Source organism: Lagopus muta, chromosome 30 (assembly GCF_023343835.1).
Source record: "Lagopus muta isolate bLagMut1 chromosome 30, bLagMut1 primary, whole genome shotgun sequence".
NCBI lineage: Eukaryota > Metazoa > Chordata > Aves > Galliformes > Phasianidae > Lagopus > Lagopus muta.
The window spans coordinates 1,058,934-1,082,695 of record NC_064462.1 but is presented as its reverse complement, the minus strand read 5'-3'; the positions used below and the strand labels follow the sequence as shown (position 1 = coordinate 1,082,695).

The 23,762-nt window shown below is 65.5% G+C and overlaps 4 protein-coding genes across 9 annotated transcripts in view; 1 reads left to right on the top strand and 3 right to left on the bottom strand.

Annotated features, from left to right (window-relative positions):
- LOC125685995 (uncharacterized) overlaps positions 1–23,762 on the top strand; it is a 107,928-nt gene that overhangs the window by 39,782 nt on the left and 44,384 nt on the right. The window lies entirely within an intron of this gene.
- Positions 272–9,465, bottom strand: LOC125685975 (filaggrin-2-like). 3 transcript variants are annotated; one of them, XM_048929508.1, is made up of 3 exons: positions 9,232–9,465; positions 5,474–5,952; positions 272–2,281 (listed from the first exon to the last, which is right to left on the bottom strand). In XM_048929508.1, exons 1-3 carry the CDS (start codon positions 9,440–9,442, stop codon positions 272–274), a joined length of 2,700 nt encoding a protein of 899 aa, XP_048785465.1. In that variant the 5' UTR covers positions 9,443–9,465. The 3 variants fall into 3 exon arrangements, with proteins under 3 accessions (XP_048785465.1, XP_048785467.1, XP_048785468.1); XM_048929510.1 differs by lacking the exon at positions 9,232–9,465 and having other exon boundaries at positions 5,474–6,157; XM_048929511.1 differs by lacking the exons at positions 5,474–5,952; positions 9,232–9,465 and adding an exon at positions 2,442–3,358 and having other exon boundaries at positions 272–1,962.
- Positions 11,685–21,654, bottom strand: LOC125685984 (uncharacterized). Its single transcript, XM_048929539.1, has 2 exons — positions 20,849–21,654; positions 11,685–12,318 (listed from the first exon to the last, which is right to left on the bottom strand). The coding sequence occupies exons 1-2, from the start codon at positions 21,628–21,630 to the stop codon at positions 11,685–11,687; spliced, it is 1,416 nt and encodes a 471-aa protein (XP_048785496.1). The 5' UTR covers positions 21,631–21,654.
- LOC125685985 (mucin-1-like) lies at positions 11,805–15,814 on the bottom strand. Its single transcript, XM_048929541.1, has 2 exons — positions 14,187–15,814; positions 11,805–11,867 (listed from the first exon to the last, which is right to left on the bottom strand). Exon 1 carries the CDS (start codon positions 15,737–15,739, stop codon positions 14,324–14,326), a length of 1,416 nt encoding a protein of 471 aa, XP_048785498.1. The 5' UTR covers positions 15,740–15,814; the 3' UTR covers positions 11,805–11,867; positions 14,187–14,323.

Below are 23,762 nucleotides of genomic sequence, written 5' to 3'. Positions count from 1 at the left end.
CAGCCTGCCGGCCTTGGCTGGCTGACAGCAGTCATGGTCTTTGCCTGCCTGCATTGGCTTGCTGACTGGAGTCCTGGCTCCTACCTGCCTGCCTTGGCTGGCTGGCTGGAGTCCTGGCTCCTGCCTGCCTGCCTTGGCTAGCTGGCTGGAGTCCTGGCTCCTGCCTGCCTGCCTTGGCTGGCTGAGTGGAGTCATGGTCCTGGCCTGCCTGCCTTGGCAGGCTGGCTGGAGTCCTGGCTCCTGCCTGCCTGCCTTGGCTGGATGAGTGGAGTCATGGTCCTGGCCTGCCTGCCTTGGCTTGCTGGCTGGAGTCCTGGCCACTGCCTGCCTGCCTTGGCTGGCTGGCTGGAGCCCGGGCCCCTGCCTGCCTGCCTTGGCTGGCTTGCTGGAGTCCTGGCTCCTGCCTGCCTGCCATGGCTGGCTGACTGGAGTCCTGACTCCTGCCTGCCTGCCTTGGCTGGCTGACTGGAGTCCTGGCTCCTACCTGCCTGCCTTGGCTGGCTGACTGGAGTCCTGACTCCTGCCTGCCTGCCTTGGCTGGCTGAGTGGAGTCATGGTCCTTGCCTGCCTGCATTGGCTTGCTGACTGGAGTCCTGGCTCCTGCCTGCCTGCCTTGGCTAGTTGGCTGGAGTCCTGGCTCCTGCCTGCCTGCCTTGGCTGGCTGACTGGAGTCCTTGCTCCTGCCTGCCTGCATTGGCTGGCTGACTGGAGTCCTGGCTCCTGCCTGCCTGCCTTGGCTAGCTGGCTGGAGTCCTGCCTCCTGCTTGCCTGCATTGGCTGGCTGACTGGAGTCATGGTCCTTGCCTGCCTGCTTTGGCAGGCTGTCTGGAGTCCTGGCACCTGCCTGCCTGCCTTGGCTGGCTGGCTGGAGCCCGGGCCCCTGCCTGCCTGCCTTGGCTGGCTTGCTGGAGTCCTGGCTCCTGCCTGCCTTCCACGGCTGGCTGACTGGAGTCCTGACTCCTGCCTGCCTGCCTTTGCTGGCTGACTGGAGTCCTGGCTCCTGCCTGCCTGCCTTGGCTGGCTGACTGGAGTCCTGACTCCTGCCTGCCTGCCTTGGCTGGCTGAGTGGAGTCATGGTCCTGGCCTGCCTGCCTTGGCTGGCTGACTGGAGTCCTGGCTCCTGCCTGCCTGCCTTGGCTAGCTGCCTGGAGTCCTGGCTCCTGCCTGCCTGCCTTGGCTGTTTGACTGGATCATGGTCCTTGCCTGCCTGCTTTGGCAGGCTGGCTGGACTCCTGGCTCCTGCCTGCCTGCCTTGGCTGGCTGACTGGAGTCCTGACTCCTGCCTGCCTGCCTTGGCTGGCTGGCTGGAGTCCTGGCTCCTGCCTGCCTGCCTTGGCTGGCTGGCTGGAGTCCTGGCCCCTGCCTGCCTGCCTTGGCTGGCTGGCTGGAGTCCTGGCTCCTGCCTGCCTGCCTTGGCTGGCTGACTGGAGTCCTTGCTCCTGCCTGCCTGCCTTGGCTGTTTGACTGGATCATGGTCCTTGCCTGTCTGCCTTGGCTGGCTGGCTGGAGTCCTGGCTCCTGCCTGCCTGCCTTGTCTAGTTGGCTGGAGTCCTGGCTCCTGCCTGCCTGCATTGGCTTGCTGACTGGAGTCCTGACTCCTGCCTGCCTGCCTTTGCTGGCTGACTGGAGTCCTGGCTCCTGCCTGCCTGCCTTGGCTGGCTGACTGGAGTCCTGACTCCTGCCTGCCTGCCTTGGCTGGCTGAGTGGAGTCATGGTCCTTGCCTGCCTGCCTTGGCAGGCTGGCTGGAGTCCTGGCCCCTGCCTGCCTGCCTTGGCTAGCTGGCTGGAGTCCTGGCTCCTGCCTGCCTGCCATGGCTGGCTGACTGGAGTCCTGGCACCTGCCTGCCTGCCTTGGCTGGCTGGCTGGAGCCCGGGCCCCTGCCTGCCTGCCTTGGCTGGCTTGCTGGAGTCCTGGCTCCTGCCTGCCTGCCATGGCTGGCTGACTGGAGTCCTGACTCCTGCCTGCCTGCCTTGGCTGGCTGACTGGAGTCCTGACTCCTGCCTGCCTGCCTTGGCTAGCTGGCTGGAGTCCTGGCTGCTGCCTGCCTGCCTTGGCTGGCTGAGTGGAGTCATGGTCCTGGCCTGCCTGCCTTAGCAGGCTGGCTGGAATCCTGGCCCCTGCCTGCCTGCCTTGGCTGGCTGACTGGAGTCCTGGCTCCTGCCTGCCTGCCTTGGCTAGCTGCCTGGAGTCCTGGCTCCTGCCTGCCTGCCTTGGCTGTTTGACTGGATCATGGTCCTTGCCTGTCTGCCTTGGCTGGCTGTCTGGAGTCCTGGCACCTGCCTGCCTGCCTTGGCTGGCTGGCTGGAGCCCGGGCCCCTGCCTGCCTGCCTTGGCTGGCTTGCTGGAGTCCTGGCTCCTGCCTGCCTTCCATGGCTGGCTGACTGGAGTCCTGACTCCTGCCTGCCTGCCTTGGCTGGCTGACTGGAGTCCTGGCTCCTACCTGCCTGCCTTGGCTGGCTGACTGGAGTCCTGACTCCTGCCTGCCTGCCTTGGCTAGCTGCCTGGAGTCCTGGCTCCTGCCTGCCTGCCTTGGCTGTTTGACTGGATCATGGTCCTTGCCTGCCTGCTTTGGCAGGCTGGCTGGAGTCCTGGCTCCTGCCTGCCTGCCTTGTCTAGTTGGCTGGAGTCCTGACTCCTGCCTGCCTGCCTTGGCTAGCTGGCTGGAGTCCTGGCCTCTGCCTGCCTGCCTTGGCTGGCTGGCTGGAGTCCTGGCTCCTGCCTGCCTGCCTTGGCTGGCTGACTGGAGTCCTTGCTCCTGCCTGCCTGCCTTGGCTGTTTGACTGGATCATGGTCCTTGCCTGTCTGCCTTGGCTGGCTGGCTGGAGTCCTGGCTCCTGCCTGCCTGCCTTGTCTAGTTGGCTGGAGTCCTGGCTCCTGCCTGCCTGCATTGGCTTGCTGACTGCAGTCCTGACTCCTGCCTGCCTGCCTTGTCTAGTTGGCTGGAGTCCTGGCTCCTGCCTGCCTGCCTTGGCTGGCTGACCGGAGTCCTGACTCCTGCCTGCCTGCCTTGTCTAGTTGGCTGGAGTCCTGGCTCCTGCTTGCCTGCATTGGCTGGCTGAGTGGAGTCATGGTCCTTGCCTGCCTGCCTTGGCAGGCTGGCTGGAGTCCTGGCCCCTGCCTGCCTGCCTTGGCTGGCTGGCTGGAGCCCGGGCCCCTGCCTGCCTGCCTTGGCTGGCTTGCTGGAGTCCTGGCTCCTGCCTGCCTGCTATGGCTGGCTGACTGGAGTCCTGGCTCCTGCCTGCCTGCCTTAGCTGTTTCACTGGATCATGGTCCTTGCCTGTCTGCCTTGGCTGGCTGACTGGAGTCCTGACTCCTGCCTGCCTGCCTTGGCTGGCTGAGTGGAGTCCTGGCTCCTACCTGCCTGCCTTGGCTGGCTGACTGGAGTCCTGACTCCTGCCTGCCTGCCTTGGCTAGCTGGCTGGAGTCCTGGCTGCTGCCTGCCTGCCTTGGCTGGCTGAGTGGAGTCATGGTCCTGGCCTGCATGCCTTAGCAGGCTGGCTGGAATCCTGGCCCCTGCCTGCCTGCCTTGGCTGGCTGCCTGGAGTCCTGGCTCCTGCCTGCCTGCCTTGGCTGTTTGACTGGATCATGGTCCTTGCCTGTCTGCCTTGGCTGGCTGGCTGGAGCCCGGGCCCCTGCCTGCCTGCCTTGGCTGGCTTGCTGGAGTCCTGGCTCCTGCCTGCCTTCCATGGCTGGCTGACTGGAGTCCTGAGTCCTGCCTGCCTGCCTTGGCTGGCTGAGTGGAGTCATGGTCCTGGCCTGCCTGCCTTAGCAGGCTGGCTGGAATCCTGGCCCCTGCCTGCCTGCCTTGGCTGGCTGACTGGAGTCCTGGCTCCTGCCTGCCTGCCTTGGCTAGCTGCCTGGAGTCCTGGCTCCTGCCTGCCTGCCTTGGCTGTTTGACTGGATCATGGTCCTTGCCTGCCTGCTTTGGCAGGCTGGCTGGAGTCCTGGCCCCTGCCTGCCTGCCTTGGCTGGCTGGCTGGAGTCCGGGCCCCTGCCTGCCTGCCTTGGCTGGCTGGCTGGAGTCCTGGCTCCTGCCTGCCTGTCATGGCTGGCTGACTGGAGTCCTGACTCCTGCCTGCCTGCCTTGGCTAGCTGGCTGGAGTCCTGGCTCCTGCTTGCCTGCATTGGCTGGCTGACTGGATTCATGGTCCTTGCCTGCCTGCTTTGGCAGGCTGTCTGGAGTCCTGGCACCTGCCTGCCTGCCTTGGCTGGCTGGCTGGAGCCCGGGCCCCTGCCTGCCTGCCTTGGCTGGCTGGCTGGAGTCCTGGCTCCTGCCTGCCTGCCATGGCTGGCTGACTGGAGTCCTGACTCCTGCCTGCCTGCCTTGGCTAGCTGGCTGGAGTCCTGGCTCCTGCTTGCCTGCATTGGCTGGCTGACTGGATTCATGGTCCTTGCCTGCCTGCTTTGGCAGGCTGTCTGGAGTCCGGGCCCCTGCCTGCCTGCCTTGGCTGGCTTGCTGGAGTCCTGGCTCCTGCCTGCCTGCCATGGCTGTTTCACTGGATCATGGTCCTTGCCTGTCTCCCTTGGCTGGCTGACTGGAGTCCTGACTCCTGCCTGCCTGCCTTGGCTGGCTGAGTGGAGTCATGGTCCTTGCCTGCCTGCATTGGCTTGCTGACTGGAGTCCTGGCTCCTGCCTGCCTGCCTTGGCTAGTTGGCTGGAGTCCTGGCTCCTGCCTGCCTGCCTTGGCTGGCTGACTGGAGTCCTTGCTCCTGCCTGCCTGCCTTGGCTGGCTGACTGGAGTACTGACTCCTGCCTGCCTGCCTTGGCTAGCTGGCTGGAGTCCTGGCTCCTGCTTGCCTGCATTGGCTGGCTGACTGGAGTCATGGTCCTTGCCTGCCTGCTTTGGCAGGCTGTCTGGAGTCCTGGCACCTGCCTGCCTGCCTTGGCTGGCTTGCTGGAGTCCTGGCTCCTGCCTGCCTGCCATGGCTGGCTGACTGGAGTCCTGACTCCTGCCTGTCTGCCTTGGCTGGCTGACTGGAGTCCTGACTCCTGCCTGCCTGCCTTGGCTAGCTGGCTGGAGTCCTGGCTGCTGCCTGCCTGCCTTGGCTGGCTGAGTGGAGTCATGGTCCTGGCCTGCCTGCCTTAGCAGGCTGGCTGGAATCCTGGCCCCTGCCTGCCTGCCTTGGCTGGCTGACTGGAGTCCTGGCTCCTGCCTGCCTGCCTTGGCTAGCTGCCTGGAGTCCTGGCTCCTGCCTGCCTGCCTTGGCTGTTTGACTGGATCATGGTCCTTGCCTGTCTGCCTTGGCTGGCTGTCTGGAGTCCTGGCACCTGCCTGCCTTCCATGGCTGGCTGACTGGAGTCCTGACTCCTGCCTGCCTGCCTTGGCTGTTTGACTGGATCATGGTCCTTGCCTGCCTGCCTTGGCTGGCTTGCTGGAGTCCTGGCTCCTGCCTGCCTTCCATGGCTGGCTGACTGGAGTCCTGACTCCTGCCTGCCTGCCTTGGCTGGCTGACTGGAGTCCTGGCTCCTACCTGCCTGCCTTGGCTGGCTGACTGGAGTCCTGACTCCTGCCTGCCTGCCTTGGCTGGCTGACTGGAGTCCTGGCTCCTACCTGCCTGCCTTGGCTGGCTGACTGGAGTCCTGGCTCCTACCTGCCTGCCTTGGCTGGCTGGCTGGAGTCCTGGCTGCTGCCTGCCTGCCTTGGCTGGCTGAGTGGAGTCATGGTCCTGGCCTGCATGCCTTAGCAGGCTGGCTGGAATCCTGGCCCCTGCCTGCCTGCCTTGGCTGGCTGACTGGAGTCCTGGCTCCTGCCTGCCTGCCTTGGCTAGCTGCCTGGAGTCCTGGCTCCTGCCTGCCTGCCTTGGCTGTTTGACTGGATCATGGTCCTTGCCTGTCTGCCTTGGCTGGCTGTCTGGAGTCCTGGCTCCTGCCTGCCTGCATTGGCTTGCTGACTGGAGTCCTGGCTCCTGCCTGCCTGCCATGGCTGGCTGACTGGAGTCCTGACTCCTGCCTGCCTGCCTTGGCTAGTTGGCTGGAGTCCTGACTCCTGCCTGCCTGCCTTGGCTAGCTGGCTGGAGTCCTGGCTCCTGCTTGCCTGCATTGGCTGGCTGAGTGGAGTCATGGTCCTTGCCTGCCTGCTTTGGCAGGCTGTCTGGAGTCCTGGCCCCTGCCTGCCTGCCTTGGCTGGCTGGCTGGAGCCCGGGCCCCTGCCTGCCTGCCTTGGCTGGCTTGCTGGAGTCCTGGCTCCTGCCTGCCTGCCATGGCTGGCTGACTGGAGTCATGGTCCTTGCCTGCCTGCTTTGGCAGGCTGTCTGGAGTCCTGGCACCTGCCTGCCTGCCTTGGCTGGCTGGCTGGAGCCCGGGCCCCTGCCTGCCTGCCTTGGCTGGCTTGCTGGAGTCCTGGCTCCTGCCTGCCTGCCTTGGCTGGCTGAGTGGAGTCATGGTCCTGGCCTGCCTGCCTTGGCAGGCTGGCTGGAATCCTGGCCCCTGTCTGCCTGCCTTGGCTGGCTGACTGGAGTCCTGGCTCCTGCCTGCCTGCCTTGGCTAGCTGGCTGGAGTCCTGGCTCCTGCCTGCCTGCCTTGGCTGTTTGACTGGATCATGGTCCTTGCCTGTCTGCCTTGGCTGGCTGGCTGGAGTCCTGGCTCCTGCCTGCCTGCATTGGCTTGCTGACTGGAGTCCTGGCTCCTGCCTGCCTGCCTTGGCTTGCTGACTGGAGTCCTGACTCCTGCCTGCCTGCCTTGGCTATCTGGCTGGAGTCCTGGCTCCTTCCTTCCTGCCTTGGCTATCTGGCTGGAGTCCTGGCTCCTGCTTGCCTGCAATGGCTGGCTGACTGGAGTCATGGTCCTTGCCTGCCTGCTTTGGCAGGCTGTCTGGAGTCCTGGCACCTGCCTGCCTGCCTTGGCTGGCTGGCTGGAGCCCGGGCCCCTGCCTGCCTGCCTTGGCTGGCTTGCTGGAGTCCTGGCTCCTGCCTGCCTGCTTTGGCTGGCTGACTGGAGTCCTGACTCCTGCCTGCCTGCCTTGGCTGGCTGACTGGAGTCCTGGCTCCTACCTGCCTGCCTTGGCTGGCTGACTGGAGTCCTGACTCCTGCCTGCCTGCCTTGGCTAGCTGGCTGGAGTCCTGGCTACTGCCTGCCTGCCTTGGCTGGCTGAGTGGAGTCATGGTCCTGGCCTGCCTGCCTTGGCAGGCTGGCTGGAGTCCTGGCCCCTGCCTGCCTGCCTTCGCTGGCTGGCTGGAGTCCGGGCCCCTGCCTGCCTGCCTTGGCTGGCTGACTGGAGTCCTGGCTCCTGCCTGCCTGCCATGTCTATCTGGCTGGAGTCCTGGCTCCTGCCTGCCTGCCATGGCTGGCTGACTGGAGTCCTGACTCCTGCCTGCCTGCCTTGGCTGGCTGACTGGAGTCCTGGCTCCTACCTGCCTGCCTTGGCTGGCTGACTGGAGTCCTGGCTCCTGCCTGCCTGCCTTGGCTGGCTGACTGGAGTCCTGACTCCTGCCTGCCTGCCATGGCTAGCTGGCTGGAGTCCTGGCTCCTGCTTGCCTGCATTGGCTGGCTGACTGGAGTCATGGTCCTTGCCTGCCTGCCTTGGCTGGCTGACTGGAGTCCTGGCTCCTGCCTGCCTGCCTTGGCTGGGTGACGGGAGTCCTTGCTCCTGCCTGCCTGCCTTGGCTGGCTGATTGGAGTCCTGACTCCTGCCTGCCTGCCTTGGCTAGCTGGCTGGAGTCCTGGCTCCTGCTTGCCTGCATTGGCTGGCTGACTGGAGTCATGGTCCTTGCGTGCCTGCTTTTGCAGGCTGTCTGGAGTCCTGGCACCTGCCTGCCTGCCTTGGCTGGCTGGCTGGAGCCCGCGCCCCTGCCTGTCTGCCTTGGCTGGCTTGCTGGAGTCCTGGCTCCTGCCTGCCTGCCATGGCTGGCTGACTGGAGTCCTGACTCCTGCCTGCCTGCCTTGGCTGGCTGACTGGAGTCCTGGCTCCTACCTGCCTGCCTTGGCTGGCTTACTGGAGTCCTGACTCCTGCCTGCCTGCCTTGGCTTGCTGGCTGGAGTCCTGGCTGCTGCCTGCCTGCCTTGGCTGGCTGAGTGGAGTCATGGTCCTGGCCTGCCTGCCTTGGCAGGCTGGCTGGAGTCCTGGCCACTGCCTGCCTGCCTTGGCTGGCTGACTGGAGTCGTGGCTCCTGCCTGCCTGCCTTGGCTGGCTGGCTGGAGCCCGGGCCCCTGCCTGCCTGCCTTGGCTGGCTTGCTGGAGTCCTGGCTCCTGCCTGCCTGCCATGGCTGGCTGACTGGAGTCCTGACTCCTGCCTGCCTGCCTTGGCTGGCTGACTGGAGTCCTGGCTCCTGCTTGCCTGCAATGGCTGGCTGACTGGAGTCATGGTCCTTGCCTGCCTGCTTTGGCAGGCTGTCTGGAGTCCTGGCACCTGCCTGCCTGCCTTGGCTGGCTGGCTGGAGCCCGGGCCCCTGCCTGCCTGCCTTGGCTGGCTTGCTGGAGTCCTGGCTCCTGCCTGCCTGCCTTGGCTGGCTGACTGGAGTCCTGACTCCTGCCTGCCTGCCTTGGCTAGCTGGCTGGAGTCCTGGCTCCTGCCTGCCTGCCTTGGCTGGCTGAGTGGAGTCATGGTCCTGGCCTGCCTGCCTTGGCAGGCTGGCTGGAGTCCTGGCCCCTGCCTGCCTGCCTTCGCTGGCTGGCTGGAGTCCGGGCCCCTGCCTGCCTGCCTTGGCTGGCTGACTGGAGTCCTGACTCCTGCCTGCCTGCCTTGGCTGGCTGACTGGAGTCCTGGCTCCTGCCTGCCTGCCTTGGCTGGCTGACTGGAGTCCTGACTCCTGCCTGCCTGCCTTTGCTAGCTGGCTGGAGTCCTGGCTCCTGCTTGCCTGCATTGGCTGGCTGACTGGAGTCACGGTCCTTGCCTGCCTGCCTTGGCTGGCTTGCTGGAGTCCTGGCTCCTGCCTGCCTGCCTTGGCTGGGTGACTGGAGTCCTTGCTCCTGCCTGCCTGCCTTGGCAGGCTGATTGGAGTCCTGACTCCTGCCTGCCTGCCTTGGCTAGCTGGCTGGAGTCCTGGCTCCTGCCTGCCTGCATTGGCTGGCTGACTGGAGTCATGGTCCTTGCCTGCCTGCTTTGGCAGGCTGTCTGGAGTCCTGGCACCTGCCTGCCTGCCTTGGCTGGCTGGCTGGAGCCCGGGCCCCTGCCTGCCTGCCTTGGCTGGCTTGCTGGAGTCCTGGCTCCTGCCTGCCTGCCATGGCTGGCTGACTGGAGTCCTGACTCCTGCCTGCCTGCCTTGGCTGGCTGACTGGAGTCCTGGCTCCTACCTGCCTGCCTTGGCTGGCTGACTGGAGTCCTGACTCCTGCCTGCCTGCCTTGGCTAGCTGGCTGGAGTCCTGGCTGCTGCCTGCCTGCCTTGGCTGGCTGAGTGGAGTCATGGTCCTGGCCTGCCTGCCTTGGCAGGCTGGCTGGAGTCCTGGCCCCTGCCTGCCTGCCTTGGCTGGCTGGCTGGAGTCCTGGCTCCTGCCTGCCTGCCATGGCTGGCTGACTGGAGTCCTGACTCCTGCCTGCCTGCCTTGGCTGGCTGACTGGAGTCCTGGCTCCTGCCTGCCTGCCATGGCTGGCTGACTGGAGTCCTGACTCCTGCCTGCCTGCCTTGGCTGGCTGACTGGAGTCCTGGCTCCTGCCTGCCTGCCATGGCTGGCTGACTGGAGTCCTGGCTCCTTCCTTCCTGCCTTGGCTGGCTGACTGGAGTCCTGACTCCTGCCTGCCTGCCTTGGCTAGTTGGCTGGAGTCCTGGCTCCTGCCTGCCTGCCATGGCTGGCTGACTGGAGTCCTGGCTGCTGCCTGCCTGCCATGTCTATCTGGCTGGAGTCCTGGCTCCTTCCTTCCTGCCTTGGCTGGCTGACTGGAGTCCTGACTCCTGCCTGCCTGCCTTGGCTAGTTGCCTGGAGTCCTGGCTCCTGCCTGCCTGCCTTGGCTGGCTGAGTGGAGTCATGGTCCTGGCCTGCCTGCCTTGGCAGGCTGGCTGGAGTCCTGGCTCCTGCCTGCCTGCCTTGGCTGGCTGAGTGGAGTCATGGTCCTGGCCTGCCTGCCTTGGCAGGCTGGCTGGAGTCCTGGCTCCTGCCTGCCTGCCTTGGCTGGCTGACTGGAGTCCTGGCTCCTGCCTGCCTGCCTTGGCTGGCTGGCTGGAGCCCGGGCCCCTGCTTGCCTGCCTTGGCTGGCTTGCTGGAGTCCTGGCTCCTGCCTGCCTGCCATGGCTGGCTGACTGGAGTCCTCACTCCTGCCTGCCTGCCTTGGCTGGCTGACTGGAGTCCTGGCTCCTACCTGCCTGCCTTGGCTGGCTGACTGGAGTCCTGACTCCTGCCTGCCTGCCTTGGCTGGCTGAGTGGAGTCATGGTCCTTGCCTGCCTGCATTGGCTTGCTGACTGGAGTCCTGGCTCCTGCCTGCCTGCCTTGGCTAGTTGGCTGGAGTCCTGGCTCCTACCTGCCTGCCTTGGCTGGCTGACTGGAGTCCTTGCTCCTGCCTGCCTGCCTTGGCTGGCTTACTGGAGTCCTGACTCCTGCCTGCCTGCCTTGGCTAGCTGGCTGGAGTCCTGGCTCCTGCTTGCCTGCATTGGCTGGCTGACTGGAGTCCTGGCTCATACCTGCCTACCTTGGCTGGCTGACTGGAGTCCTGACTCCTGCCTGCCTGCCTTGGCTAGCTGGCTGGAGTCCTGGCTCCTGCCTGCCTGCATTGGCTTGCTGACTGGAGTCCTGGCTCCTGCCTGCCTGCCTTGGCTGGCTGACTGGAGTCCTGACTCCTGCCTGCCTGCCTTTGCTAGCTGGCACGAGTCCTGGCTCCTGCTTGCCTGCATTGGCTGGCTGAGTGGAGTCATGGTCCTTGCCTGCCTGCCTTGGCAGGCTGGCTGGAGTCCTGGCTCCAGCCTGCCGGCCTTGGCTGGCTGACTGCAGTCATGGTCCTTGCGTGCCTGCATTGGCTTGCTGACTGGAGTCCTGGCTCCCGCCTGCCAGCCTTGGGTGGCTGACTGGAGTCCTGGCTCCTGCCTGCCTGCCTTGGCTGGCTGGCTGGAGCCCGGGCCCCTGCCTGCCTGCCTTGGCTGGCTTGCTGGAGTCCTGGCTCCTGCCTGCCTGCCATGGCTGGCTGACTGGAGTCCTGACTCCTGCCTGCCTGCCTTGGCTTGCTGACTGGAGTCCTGGCTCCTACCTGCCTGCCTTGGCTGGCTGAGTGGAGTCCTGACTCCTGCCTGCCTGCCTTCGCTGGCTGACTGGAGTCCTGACTCCTGCCTGCCTGCCTTTGCTAGCTGGCTGGAGTCCTGGCTCCTGCTTGCCTGCATTAGCTGGCTGACTGGAGTCCTGGCTCCTACCTGCCTGCCTTGGCTAGCTGGCTGGAGTCCTGGCTCCCGCCAGCCAGCCTTGGCTGGCTGACTTGAGTCCTGACTCCTGCCTGCCTGCCTTGGCAAGCTGGCTGGAGTCCTGGCTCCTGCCTTCCTGCCTTGGCTGGCTGAGTGGAGTCATGGTCCTGGCCTGCCTGCCTTGGCAGGCTGGCTGGAGTCCTGGCCACTGCCTGCCTGCCTTGGCTGGCTGAGTGGAGTCATGGTCCTTGCCTGCCTGCATTGCCTTGCTGACTGGAGTCCTGGCTCCTGCCTGCCTGCCTTGGCTGGCTGGCTGGAGCCCGGGCCCCTGCCTGCCTGCCTTGGCTGGCTGAGTGGAGTCATGGTCCTTGCCTGCCTGCATTGCCTTGCTGACTGGAGTCCTGGCTCCTGCCTGCCTGCCTTGGCTAGTTGGCTGGTGTCCTGGCTCCTGCCTGCCTGCCTTGGCTGGCTGACTGGAGTCCTTGCTCCTGCCTGCCTGCCTTGGCTAGCTGGCTGGAGTCCTGGCTCCTGCTTGCCTGCATTGGCTGGCTGACTGGAGTCATGGTCCTTGCCTGCCTGCTTTGGCAGGCTGTCTGGAGTCCTCGCACCTGCCTGCCTGCCTTGGCTGGCTGGCTGGAGCCCGGGCGCCTGCCTGCCTGCCTTGCCTGGCTTGCTGGAGTCCTGACTCCTGCCTGCCTGCCTTGGCTGGCTGACTGGAGTCCTGGCTCCTGCCTGCCTGCCTTGGCTAGCTGGCTGGAGTCCTGGCTCCTGCCTGCCTGCCTTGGCTGGCTGAGTGGAGTAATGGTCCTGGCCTGCCTGCCTTGGCAGGATGGCTGGAATCCTGGCCCCTGCCTGCCTGCCTTGGCTGGCTGACTGGAGTCCTGGCTCCTGCCTGCCTGCCTTGGCTCTTTGACTGGATCATGGTCCTTGCCTGTCTGCCTTGGCTGGCTGGCTGGAGTCCTGGCTCCTGCCTGCCTGCCTTGTCTAGTTGCCTGGAGTCCTGGCTCCTGCCTGCCTGCATTGGCTTGCTGACTGGAGTCCTGGCTCCTGCCTGCCTGCCTTGGCTGGCTGACTGGAGTCCTGACTCCTGCCTGCCTGCCTTTGCTAGCTGGCTGGAGTCCTGGCTCCTGCTTGCCTGCATTGGCTGGCTGAGTGGAGTCATGGTCCTGGTCTGCCTGCCTTGGCAGGCTGGCTGGAGTCCTGGCCACTGCCTGCCTGCCTTGGCTGGCTGACTGGAGTCCTGGCTCCTGCCTGCCTGCCTTGGCTGGCTGGCTGGAGCCCGGGCCCCTGCCTGCCTGCCTTGGCTTGCTTGCTGGAGTCCTGACTCCTGCCTGCCTGCCTTGGCTTGCTGACTGGAGTCCTGGCTCCTACCTGCCTGCCTTGGCTGGCTGAGTGGAGTCCTGACTCCTGCCTGCCTGCCTTCGCTGGCTGACTGGAGTCCTGACTCCTGCCTGCCTGCCTTGGCTAGCTGGCTGGAGTCCTGGCTCCTGCTTGCCTGCATTGGCTGGCTGACTGGAGTCCTGGCTCATACCTGCCTGCCTTGGCTGGCTGACTGGAGTCCTGGCTCCTGCCTGCCTGCCTTGGCTGGCTGAGTGGAGTAATGGTCCTGGCCTGCCTGCCTTGGCAGGCTGGCTGGAATCCTGGCCCCTGCCTGCCTGCCTTGGCTGGCTGACTGGAGTCCTGGCTCCTGCCTGCCTGCCTTGGCTAGCTGGCTAAAGTCCTGGCTCCTGCCTGCCTGCCTTGTCTAGTTGCCTGGAGTCCTGGCTCCTGCCTGCCTGCATTGGCTTGCTGACTGGAGTCCTGGCTCCTGCCTGCCTGCCTTGGCTGGCTGACTGGAGTCCTGACTCCTGCCTGCCTGCGTTTGCTAGCTGGCTGGAGTCCTGGCTCCTGCTTGCCTGCATTGGCTGGCTGAGTGGAGTCATGGTCCTTGCCTGCCTGCCTTGGCAGGCTGGCTGGAGTCCTGGCTCCAGCCTGCCGGCCTTGGCTGGCTGACTGCAGTCATGGTCCTTGCCTGCCTGCATTGGCTTGCTGACTGGAGTCCTGGCTCCCGCCTGCCAGCCTTGGCTGGCTGACTGGAGTCCTGGCTCCTGCCTGCCTGCCTTGGCTTGCTGACTGGAGTCCTGGCTCCTACCTGCCTGCCTTGGCTGCCTGAGTGGAGTCCTGACTCCTGCCTGCCTGCCTTCGCTGGCTGACTGGAGTCCTGACTCCTGCCTGCCTGCCTTTGCTAGCTGGCTGGAGTCCTGGCTCCTGCTTGCCTGCATTGGCTGGCTGACTGGAGTCATGGTCCTTGCCTGCCTGCATTGGCTTGCTGACTGGAGTCCTGGCTCCTACCTGCCTGCCTTGGCTAGTTGGCTGGAGTCCTGGCTCCCGCCTGCCAGCCTTGGCTGGCTGACTGGAGTCCTGACTCCTGCCTGCCTGCCTTGGCTAGCTGGCTGGAGTCCTGGCCACTGCCTGCCTGCCTTGGCTGGCTGACTGGAGTCCTGGCTCCTGCCTGCCTGCCTTGGCTGGCTGGCTGGAGCCCGGGCCCCTGCCTGCCTGCCTTGGCTGGCTTGCTGGAGTCCTGGCTCCTGCCTGCCTGCCATGGCTGGCTGACTGCAGTCCTGACTCCTGCCTGCCTGCCTTGGCTGGCTGACTGGAGTCCTGGCTCCTACCTGCCTGCCTTTGCTGGCTGACTGGAGTCCTGACTCCTGCCTGCCTGCCTTGGCTGGCTGAGTGGAGTCATGGTCCTTGCCTGCCTGCATTGCCTTGCTGACTGGAGTCCTGGCTCCTGCCTGCCTGCCTTGGCTGGCTGACTGGAGTCCTTGCTCCTGCCTGCCTGCCTTGGCTGGCTGACTGGAGTCCTGACTCCTGCCTGCCTGCCTTGGCTAGCTGGCTGGAGTCCTGGCTCCTGCTTGCCTGCTTTGGCAGGCTGTCTGGAGTCCTTGCACCTGCCTGCCTGCCTTGGCTGGCTGGCTGGAGCCCGGGCCCCTGCCTGCCTGCCTTGCCTGGCTTGCTGGAGTCCTGGCTCCTGCCTGCCTGCCATGGCTGGCTGACTGGAGCCCTGACTCCTGCCTGCATGCCTTGGCTAGCTGGCTGGAGTCCTGGCTCCTGCCTGCCTGCCTTCATGGCTGACTGGAGTCCTGACTCCTGCCTGCCTGCCTTTGCTAGCTGGCTGGAGTCCTGGCTCCTGCTTGCCTGCATTGGCTGGCTGACTGGAGTCATGGTCCTTGCCTGCCTGCATTGGCTTGCTGACTGGAGTCCTGGCTCCTACCTGCCTGCCTTGGCTAGCTGGCTGGAGTCCTGACTCCTGCCTGCCTGCCTTGGCTAGCTGGCTGGAGTCCTGGCTCCTGCTTGCCTGCATTGGCTGGCTGACTGGAGTCATGGCCCTTGCCTGCCTGCTTTGGCAGGCTGTCTGGAGTCCTCGCACCTGCCTGCCTGCCTTGGCTGGCTGGCTGGAGCCCGGGCCCCTGCCTGCCTGCCTTGCCTGGCTTGCTGGAGTCCTGGCTCCTGCCTGCCTGCCATGGCTGGCTGACTGGAGCCCTGACTCCTGCCTGCATGCCTTGGCTAGCTGGCTGGAGTCCTGGCTCCTGCCTGCCTGCCTTGGCTGGCTGAGTGGAGTCATGGTCCTGGCCTGCCTGCCTTGGCAGGCTGGCTGGAATCCTGGCCCCTGCCTGCCAGCCTTGGCTGGCTGACTGGAGTCCTGGCTCCTGCCTGCCTGCCTTGGCTGGCTGAGTGGAGTCATGGTCCTGGTCTGCCTGCCTTGGCAGGCTGGCTGGAGTCCTGGCCACTGCCTGCCTGCCTTGGCTGGCTGGCTGGAGCCCGGGCCCCTGCCTGCCTGCCTTGGCTGGCTTGCTGGAGTCCTGGCTCCTGCCTGCCTGCCATGGCTGGCTGACTGGAGTCCTGACTCCTGCCTGCCTGCCTTGACTTGCTGACTGGAGTCCTGGCTCCTACCTGCCTGCCTTGGCTGGCTGAGTGGAGTCCTGACTCCTGCCTGCCTGCCTTCATGGCTGACTGGAGTCCTGACTCCTGCCTGCCTGCCTTTGCTAGCTGGCTGGAGTCCTGGCTCCTGCTTGCCTGCATTGGCTGGCTGACTGGAGTCATGGTCCTTGCCTGCCTGCATTGGCTTGCTGACTGGAGTCCTGGCTCCTACCTGCCTGCCTTGGCTAGCTGGCTGGAGTCCTGACTCCTGCCTGCCTGCCTTGGCTAGCTGGCTGGAGTCCTGGCTCCTGCTTGCCTGCATTGGCTGGCTGACTGGAGTCATGGCCCTTGCCTGCCTGCTTTGGCAGGCTGTCTGGAGTCCTCGCACCTGCCTGCCTGCCTTGGCTGGCTGGCTGGAGCCCGGGCCCCTGCCTGCCTGCCTTGCCTGGCTTGCTGGAGTCCTGGCTCCTGCCTGCCTGCCATGGCTGGCTGACTGGAGCCCTGACTCCTGCCTGCATGCCTTGGCTAGCTGGCTGGAGTCCTGGCTCCTGCCTGCCTGCCTTGGCTGGCTGAGTGGAGTCATGGTCCTGGCCTGCCTGCCTTGGCAGGCTGGCTGGAATCCTGGCCCCTGCCTGCCAGCCTTGGCTGGCTGACTGGAGTCCTGGCTCCTGCCTGCCTGCCTTGGCTGGGCTGAGTGGAGTCATGGTCCTGGTCTGCCTGCCTTGGCAGGCTGGCTGGAGTCCTGGCCACTGCCTGCCTGCCTTGGCTGGCTGGCTGGAGCCCGGGCCCCTGCCTGCCTGCCTTGGCTGGCTTGCTGGAGTCCTGGCTCCTGCCTGCCTGCCATGGCTGGCTGACTGGAGTCCTGACTCCTGCCTGCCTGCCTTGACTTGCTGACTGGAGTCCTGGCTCCTACCTGCCTGCCTTCGCTGGCTGAGTGGAGTCCTGACTCCTGCCTGCCTGCGTTCATGGCTGACTGGAGTCCTGACTCCTGCCTGCCTGCCTTTGCTAGCTGGCTGGAGTCCTGGCTCCTGCTTGCCTGCATTGGCTGGCTGACTGGAGTCATGGTCCTTGCCTGCCTGCATTGGCTTGCTGACTGGAGTCCTGGCTCCTACCTGCCTGCCTTGGCTAGCTGGCTGGAGTCCTGGCTCCCGCCTGCCAGCCTTGGCTGGCTGACTGGAGTCCTGACTCCTGCCTGCCTGCCTTGGCTAGCTGGCTGGAGTCCTGGCTCCTGCCTGCCTGCCTTGGCTGGCTGAGTGGAGTCATGGTCCTGGCCTGCCTGCCTTGACAGGCTGGCTGGAGTCCTGGCTCCTGCCTTCCTGCCTTGGCTGGCTGAGTGGAGTCATGGTCCTGGCCTGCCTGCCTTGGCAGGCTGGCTGGAGTCCTGGCCACTGCCTGCCTGCGTTGGCTGGCTGACTGGAGTCCTGGCTCCTGCCTGCCTGCCTTGGCTGGCTGGCTGGAGCCCGGGCCCCTGCCTGCCTGCCTTGGCTGGCTTGCTGGAGTCCTGGCTCCTGCCTGCCTGCCATGGCTGGCTGACTGCAGTCCTGACTCCTGCCTGCCTGCCTTGGCTGGCTGACTGGAGTCCTGGCTCCTGCCTGCCTGCCTTGGCTAGTTGGCTGGTGTCCTGGCTCCTGCCTGCCTGCCTTGGCTGGCTGACTGGAGTCCTTGCTCCTGCCTGCCTTCCTTGGCTGGCTGACTGGAGCCCTGACTCCTGCCTGCCTGCCTTGGCTAGCTGGCTGGAGTCCTGGCTCCTGCCTGCCTGCCTTGGCTGGCTGAGTGGAGTCATGGTCCTGGCCTGCCTGCCTTGGCAGGCTGGCTGGAATCCTGGCCCCTGCCTGCCTGCCTTGGCTGGCTGACTGGAGTCCTGGCTCCTGCCTGCCTGCCTTGGCTGTTTGACTGGATCATGGTCCTTGCCTGTCTGCCTTGGCTAGCTGGCTGGAGTCCTGGCTCCTGCCTGCCTGCCTTGTCTAGTTGGCTGGAGTCCTGGCTCCTGCCTGCCTGCATTGGCTTGCTGACTGGAGTCCTGGGCTCCTGCCTGCCTGCCTTGGCTGGCTGACTGCAGTCCTGACTCCTGCCTGCCTGCCTTTGCTAGCTGGCTGGAGTCCTGGCTCCTTCCTTCTTGCCTTGGCTACCTGGCTCCTGCCTGCCTGCCTTGGCTAGCTGGCTGGAGTCCTGGCTCCCGCCTGCCAGCCTTGGCTGGCTGACTTGAGTCCTGGCTCCTACCTGCCTGCGTTGGCTGGCTGAGTGGAGTCCTGACTCCTGCCTGCCTGCCTTCGCTGGCTGACTGGAGTCCTGACTCCTGCCTGCCTGCCTTTGCTAGCTGGCTGGAGTCCTGGCTCCTGCTTGCCTGCATTGGCTGGCTGACTGGAGTCATGGTCCTTGCCTGCCTGCATTGGCTTGCTGACTGGAGTCCTGGCTCCTACCTGCCTTCCTTGGCAGGCTCGCTGGAGTCCTGGCCACTGCCTGCCTGCCTTGGCTGGCTGACTGGAGTCCTGGCTCCTGCCTGCCTGCCTTGGCTGGCTGTCTGGAGCCCGGGCCCCTGCCTGCCTGCCTTGGCTGGCTTGCTGGAGTCCTGGCTCCTGCCTGCCTGCCTTGGCTGGCTGACTGGAGTCCTGGCTCCTACCTGCCTGACTTTGCTGGCTGACTGGAGTCCTGACTCCTGCCTGCCTGCCTTGGCTGGCTGAGTGGAGTCATGGTCCTTGCCTGCCTGCATTGCCTTGCTGACTGGAGTCCTGGCTCCTGCCTGCCTGCCTTGGCTAGTTGGCTGGTGTCCTGGCTCCTGCCTGCCTGCCTTGGCTGGCTGACTGGAGTCCTTGCTCCTGCCTGCCTGCCTTGGCTGGCTGACTGGAGTCCTGACTCCTGCCTGCCTGCCTTGGCTAGCTGGCTGGAGTCCTGGCTCCTGCTTGCCTGCATTGGCTGGCTGACTGGAGTCATGGTCTTTGCCTGCCTGCTTTGGCAGGCTGTCTGGAGTCCTCGCACCTGCCTGCCTGCTTGGCTGGCTGGCTGGAGCCCGGGCCCCTGCCTGCCTGCCTTGCCTGGCTTGCTGGAATCCTGGCTCCTGCCTGCCTGCCATGGCTGGCTGACTGGAGCCCTGACTCCTGCCTGCCTGCCTTGGCTAGCTGGCTGGAGTCCTGGCTCCTGCCTGCCTGCCTTGGCTGGCTGAGTGGAGTCATGGTCCTGGCCTGCCTGCCTTGGCAGGCTGGCTGGAATCCTGGCCCCTGCCTGCCTGCCTTGGCTGGCTGACTGGAGTCCTGGCTCCTGCCTGCCTGCCTTGGCTAGCTGGCTGGACTCCTGGCTCCTGCCTGCCTGCCTTGGCTGTTTGACTGGATCATGGTCCTTGCCTGTCTGCCTTGGCTAGTTGGCTGGAGTCCTGGCTCCTGCCTGCCTGCATTGGCTTGCTGACTGGAGTCCTGGCTCCTGCCTGCCTGCCTTGGCTGGCTGACTGCAGTCCTGACTCCTGCCTGCCTGCCTTTGCTAGCTGGTTGGAGTCCTGGCTCCTTCCTTCCTGCCTTGGCTACCTGGCTCCTGCCTGCCTGCCTTGGCTGGCTGGCTGGAGCCCGGGCCCCTGCCTGCCTGCCTTGGCTGGCTTGCTGGAGTCCTGGCTCCTGCCTGCCTGCCATGGCTGGCTGACTGGAGTCCTGACTCCTGCCTGCCTGCCATGGCTTGCTGACTGGAGTCCTGGCTCCTACCTGCCTGCCTTGGCTGGCTGACTGGAGTCCTGGCTCCTGCCTGCCTGCCTTGGCTGGCTGACTGGAGTCCTGGCTCCTGCCTGTCTGCCTTGGCTGGCTGGCTGGTGTCCTGGCTCCTGCCTGCCTGCCTTGTCTAGTTGCCTGGAGTCCTGGCTCCTGCCTGCCTGCCTTCGCTGGCTGACTGGAGTCCTGACTCCTGCCTGCCTGCCTTGGCTGGCTGACTGGAGTCCTGGCTCCTACCTGCCTGCCTTGGCTGGATGACTGGAGTCCTGGCTCCTGCCTGCCTGCCTTGGCTGGCTGGCTGGAGCCCGGGCCCCTGCCTGCCTGCCTTGGCTGGCTTGCTGGAGTCCTGGCTCCTGCCTGCCTGCCATGGCTGGCTGACTGGAGTCCTGACTCCTGCCTGCCTGCCATGGCTTGCTGACTGGAGTCCTGGCTCCTACCTGCCTGCCTTGGCTGGCTGAGTGGAGTCCTGACTCCTGCCTGCCTGCCTTGGCTGGCTGACTGGATTCCGGGCCCCTGCCTGCCTGCCTTGGCTGGCTGGCTGGAGTCCTGGCTCCTGCCTGCCTGCCTTGGCTGGCTGACTGGAGTCCTGACTCCTGCCTGCCTGCCTTGGCTGGCTGACTGGAGTCCTGGCTCCTACCTGCCTGCCTTGGCTGGCTGACTGGAGTCCTGACTCCTGCCTGCCTGCCTTGGCTAGCTGGCTGGAGTCCTGGCTCCTGCCTGCCTGCCTTGGCTGGCTGAGTGGAGTCATGGTCCTGGCCTGCCTGCCTTGGCAGGCTGGCTGGAATCCTGGCCCCTGCCTGCCTGCCTTGGCTGGCTGACTGGAGTCCTGACTCCTGCCTGCCTGCCTTGGCTAGCTGGCTGGAGTCCTGGCTCCTGCCTGCCTGCCTTGGCTGGCTGAGTGGAGTCATGGTCCTGGCCTGCCTGCCTTGGCAGGCTGGCTGGAGTCCTGGCTCCTGCCTGCCTGCCTTGGCTGGCTGACTGGAGTCCTGGCTCCTGCCTGCCTGCCTTGGCTGTTTGACTGGATCATGGTCCTTGCCTGTCTGCCTTGGCTGGCTGGCTGGTGTCCTGGCTCCTGCCTGCCTGCCTTGTCTAGTTGCCTGGAGTCCTGGCTCCTGCCTGCCTGCATTGGCTTGCTGACTGGAGTCCTGGCTCCTGCCTGCCTGCCTTCGCTGGCTGACTGGAGTCCTGACTCCTGCCTGCCTGCCTTTGCTAGCTGGCTGCAGTCCTGGCTCCTACCTGCCTGCCTTGGCTAGCTGGCTGGAGTCCTGGCTCCTGCCTGCCTGCCTTGGCTGGCTGAGTGGAGTCATGGTCCTGGCCTGTCTGCCTTGGCTGGCTGGCTGGAGTCCTGGCTCCTGCCTGCCTGCATTGGCTTGCTGACTGGAGTCCTGGCTCCTGCCTGCCTGCATTGGCTTGCTGACTGGAGTCCTGGCTCCTGCCTGCCTGCCTTGGCTTGCTGACTGGAGTCCTGACTCCTGCCTGCCTGCCTTGGCTGGCTGACTGGAGTCCTGGCTCCTAGCTGCCTGCCTTGGCTGGCTGACTGGAGTCCTGACTCCTGCCTGCCTGCCTTGGCTAGCTGACTGGAGTCCTGACTCCTGCCTGCCTGCCTTGGCTGGCTGACTGGAGTCCTGGCTCCTGCCTGCCTGCCTTGGCTGTTTGACTGGATCATGGTCCTTGCCTGTCTGCCTTGGCTGGCTGGCTGGTGTCCTGGCTCCTGCCTGCCTGCCTTGTCTAGTTGCCTGGAGTCCTGGCTCCTGCCTGCCTGCATTGGCTTGCTGACTGGAGTCCTGGCTCCTGCCTGCCTGCCTTGGCTGGCTGACTGGAGTCCTGACTCCTGCCTGCCTGCCTTTGCTAGCTGGCTGCAGTCCTGGCTCCTGCTTGCCTGCATTGGATTGCTGACTGGAGTCATGGTCCTTGCCTGCCTGCCTTGGCAGGCTGGCTGGAGTCCTGGCTCCAGCCTGCCGGCCTTGGCTGGCTGACTGCAGTCATGGTCCTTGCCTGCGTACATTGGCTTGCTGACTGGAGTCCTGGCTCCTACCTGCCTGCCTTGGCTAGCTGTCTGGAGTCCTGGCTCCTGCCTGCCTGCCTTGGCTGGCTGAGTGGAGTCATGGTCCTGGCCTGCCTGCCTTGGCAGGCTGGCTGGAATCCTGGCCCCTGCCTGCCTGCCTTGGCTGGCTGTCTGGAGTCCTGGCTCCTGCCTGCCTGCCTTGGCTAGCTGGCTAAAGTCCTGGCTCCTGCCTGCCTGCCTTGGCTGTTTGACTGGATCATGGTCCTTGCCTGTCTGCCTTGGCTGGCTGGCTGGTGTCCTGGCTCCTGCCTGCCTGCCTTGTCTAGTTGCCTGGAGACCTGGCTCCTGCCTGCCTGCTTTGGCTTGCTGACTGGAGTCCTGGCTCCTGCCTGCCTGCCTTGGCTGGCTGACTGGAGTCCTGACTCCTTCCTGCCTGCCTTGGCTGGGTGACTGGAGTCCTTCCTCCTGCCTGCCTGCCTTGGCTGGCTGATTGGAGTCCTGACTCCTGCCTGCCTGCCTTGGCTGGCTGGCTGGAGCCCGGGCCCCTGCCTGCCTGCCTTGGCTGGCTTGCTGGAGTCCTGGCTCCTGCCTGCCTGCCATGGCTGGCTGACTGGAGTCCTGACTCCTGCCTGCCTGCCTTGGCTGGCTGACTGGAGTCCTGGCTCCTACCTGCCTGCCTTGGCTGGCTGACTGGAGTCCTGATTCCTGCCTGCCTGCCTTGGCTAGCTGGCTGGAGTCCTGGCTCCTGCCTGCCTGCCTTGGCTGGCTGAGTGGAGTCATGGTCCTGGCCTGCCTGCCTTGGCAGGCTGTCTGGAGTCCTGACTCCTGCCTGCCTGCCTTGGCTGGCTGACTGGAGTCCTGGCTCCTGCCTGCCTGCCTTGGCTAGTTGGCTGGAGTCCTGGCTCCTGCCTGCCTGCCATGGCTGGCTGACTGGAGTCCTGACTCCTGCCTGCCTCCCTTGGCTGGCTGACTGGAGTCCTGGCTCCTGCCTGCCTGCCATGTCTATCTCGCTGGAGTCCTGGCTCCTTCCTTCCTGCCTTGGCTGGCTGACTGGAGTCCTGACTCCTGCCTGCCTGCCTTGGCTAGTTGGCTGGAGTCCTGGCTCCTGCTTGCCTGCATTGGCTGGCTGACTGGAGTCATGGTCCTTGCCTGCCTGCCTTGGCAGGCTGGCTGGAGTCCTGGCTCCAGCTTGCCGGCCTTGGCTGGCTGACTGCAGTCATGGTCCTTGCCTGCCTACATTGGCTTGCTGACTGGAGTCCTGGCTCCTACCTGCCTGCCTTGGCTAGCTGGCTGGAGTCCTGGCTCCTGCCTGCCTGCCTTGGCTGGCTGAGTGGAGTCATGGTCCTGGCCTGCCTGCCTTGGCAGGCTGGCTGGAGTCCTGGCTCCTGCCTGCCTGCCTTGGCTGGCTGACTGGAGTCCTGGCTCCTGGCTGCCTGCCTTGGCTGGCTGGCTGGAGCCCGGGCCCCTGCCTGCCTGCCTTGGCTGGCTTGCTGGAGTCCTGGCTCCTGCCTGCCTGCCTTGGCTGGGTGACTGGAGTCCTTGCTCCTGCCTGCCTGCCTTGGCTGGCTCATTGGAGTCCTGACTCCTGCCTGCCTGCCTTGGCTAGCTGGCTGGAGTCCTGGCTCCTGCTTGCCTGCATTGGCTGGCTGACTGGAGTGATGGTCCTTGCCTGCCTGCTTTGGCAGGCTGTCTGGAGTCCTGGCACCTGCCTGCCTGCCTTGGCTGGCTGGCTGGAGCCCGGGCCCCTGCCTGCCTGCCTTGGCTTGCTTGCTGGAGTCCTGGCTCCTGCCTGCCTGCCTTGGCTGGCTGACTGGAGTCCTGACTCCTGCCTGCCTGCCTTGGCTGGCTGGCTGGAGTCCTGGCTCCTGCCTGCCTGCCATGGCTGGCTGACTGGAGTCCTGACTCCTGCCTGCCTGCCTTGGGTGGCTGACTGGAGTCCTGGCTCCTTCCTTCCTGCCTTGGCTATCTGGCTGGAGTCCTGGCGCCTGCCTGCCTGCCTTGGCAGGCTGGCTGGAGTCCTGGCTCCCGCCTGCCGGCCTTGGCTAGTTGAGTGGAGTCATGGTCCTTGCCTTCCTGCATTGGCTAGCTGGCTGGAGTCCTGGCTCCCGCCTGCCAGCCTTGGCTGGCTGACTGGAGTCCTGACTCCTGCCTGCCTGCCTTGGCAGGCTGGCTGGAGTCCTGGCCCCTGCCTGCCTGCCTTGGCTGGCTTGCTGGAACCGTGGCCCTCCTTACCTGCCATGTCTGGCTGGCTGGAGTCCTGGCCCCTGCCTGCCTGCCTTGTCTGGCAGCCTGTAGTTGTGGTCCTTGCCTGCCTGCCTTGGCAGGCTGGCTGGAGTGCGGGCCCCTGCCTGCCTGCCTTGGCTGGCTGACTGGAGTCCTGGCTCCTGCCTGCCTGCCTTGGCTGGCTAGCTGGAACTCTGGACCATGCCTGCCTCTTTTGGCTGGCTGGTTGTGGTTGTGGCCCCTGCCTGCCTGCCCTGGCTGGAACCGTGGCCCTCCTTGCCTGCCACGTCTGGCTGTCTGGAGTCCTGGCTCCTGCCTGCCTGCCTTGGCTGGCTGACTGCAGTCATGGTCCTTGCCTGCCTGCCTTGGAAGGCTGGCTGGAGTCCTGCCCCCTGCCTGCCTGCCTTTGCTGGTTGAGTGGAGTCATGGTCCTTGCCTTCCTGCATTGGCTTGCTGACTGGAGTCCTGGCTCCTGCCTGCCTGCCTTGGCTAGCTGGCTGGAGTCCTGGCTCCCGCCTGCCAGCCTTGGCTGGCTGACTGGAGTCCTGGCTCCTGCCTGCCTGCCTTGGCTGCCTGAGTGGAGTCATGGTCCTTGCCTGCCTGCATTGGCTTGCTGACTGGAGTCCTGGCACCTGCCTGCCTGCCTTGGCTAGTTGGCGGGAGTCCTGGATCTTGCCTGCCTGGACTGG

What these genes read in the sequence shown, in the direction of transcription:
- LOC125685975 (XM_048929508.1), bottom strand. Translation starts at nt 9,442, where the DNA reads ATGGCAGGCAGGCAGGAGCCAGGACTCCAGCCAGCCAGCCAAGGCAGG. An exon ending in CAGCCAGCCAAGGCAGGCAG is followed by an intron (nt 5,953 to 9,231) that starts GTAGGAGCCAGG and finishes CAAGGCAGGCAG; the next exon opens with GCAGGAGTCAGGACTCCAGT. An exon ending in CAGCCAGCCAAGGCAGGCAG is followed by an intron (nt 2,282 to 5,473) that starts GTAGGAGCCAGG and finishes CAAGGCAGGCAG; the next exon opens with GCAGGTGCCAGGACTCCAGA.
- LOC125685985 (XM_048929541.1), bottom strand. Translation starts at nt 15,739, where the DNA reads ATGACTCCACTCAGCCAGCCAAGGCAGGCAGGCAGGAGCCAGGACTCC.
- LOC125685984 (XM_048929539.1), bottom strand. Translation starts at nt 21,630, where the DNA reads ATGACTCCACTCAGCCAGCCAAGGCAGGCAGGCAGGAGCCAGGACTCC. An exon ending in ACTCCAGTCAGCAAGCCAAT is followed by an intron (nt 12,319 to 20,848) that starts GTACGCAGGCAA and finishes CAGCCAGCCAAG; the next exon opens with GCAGGCAGGCAGGAGCCAGG.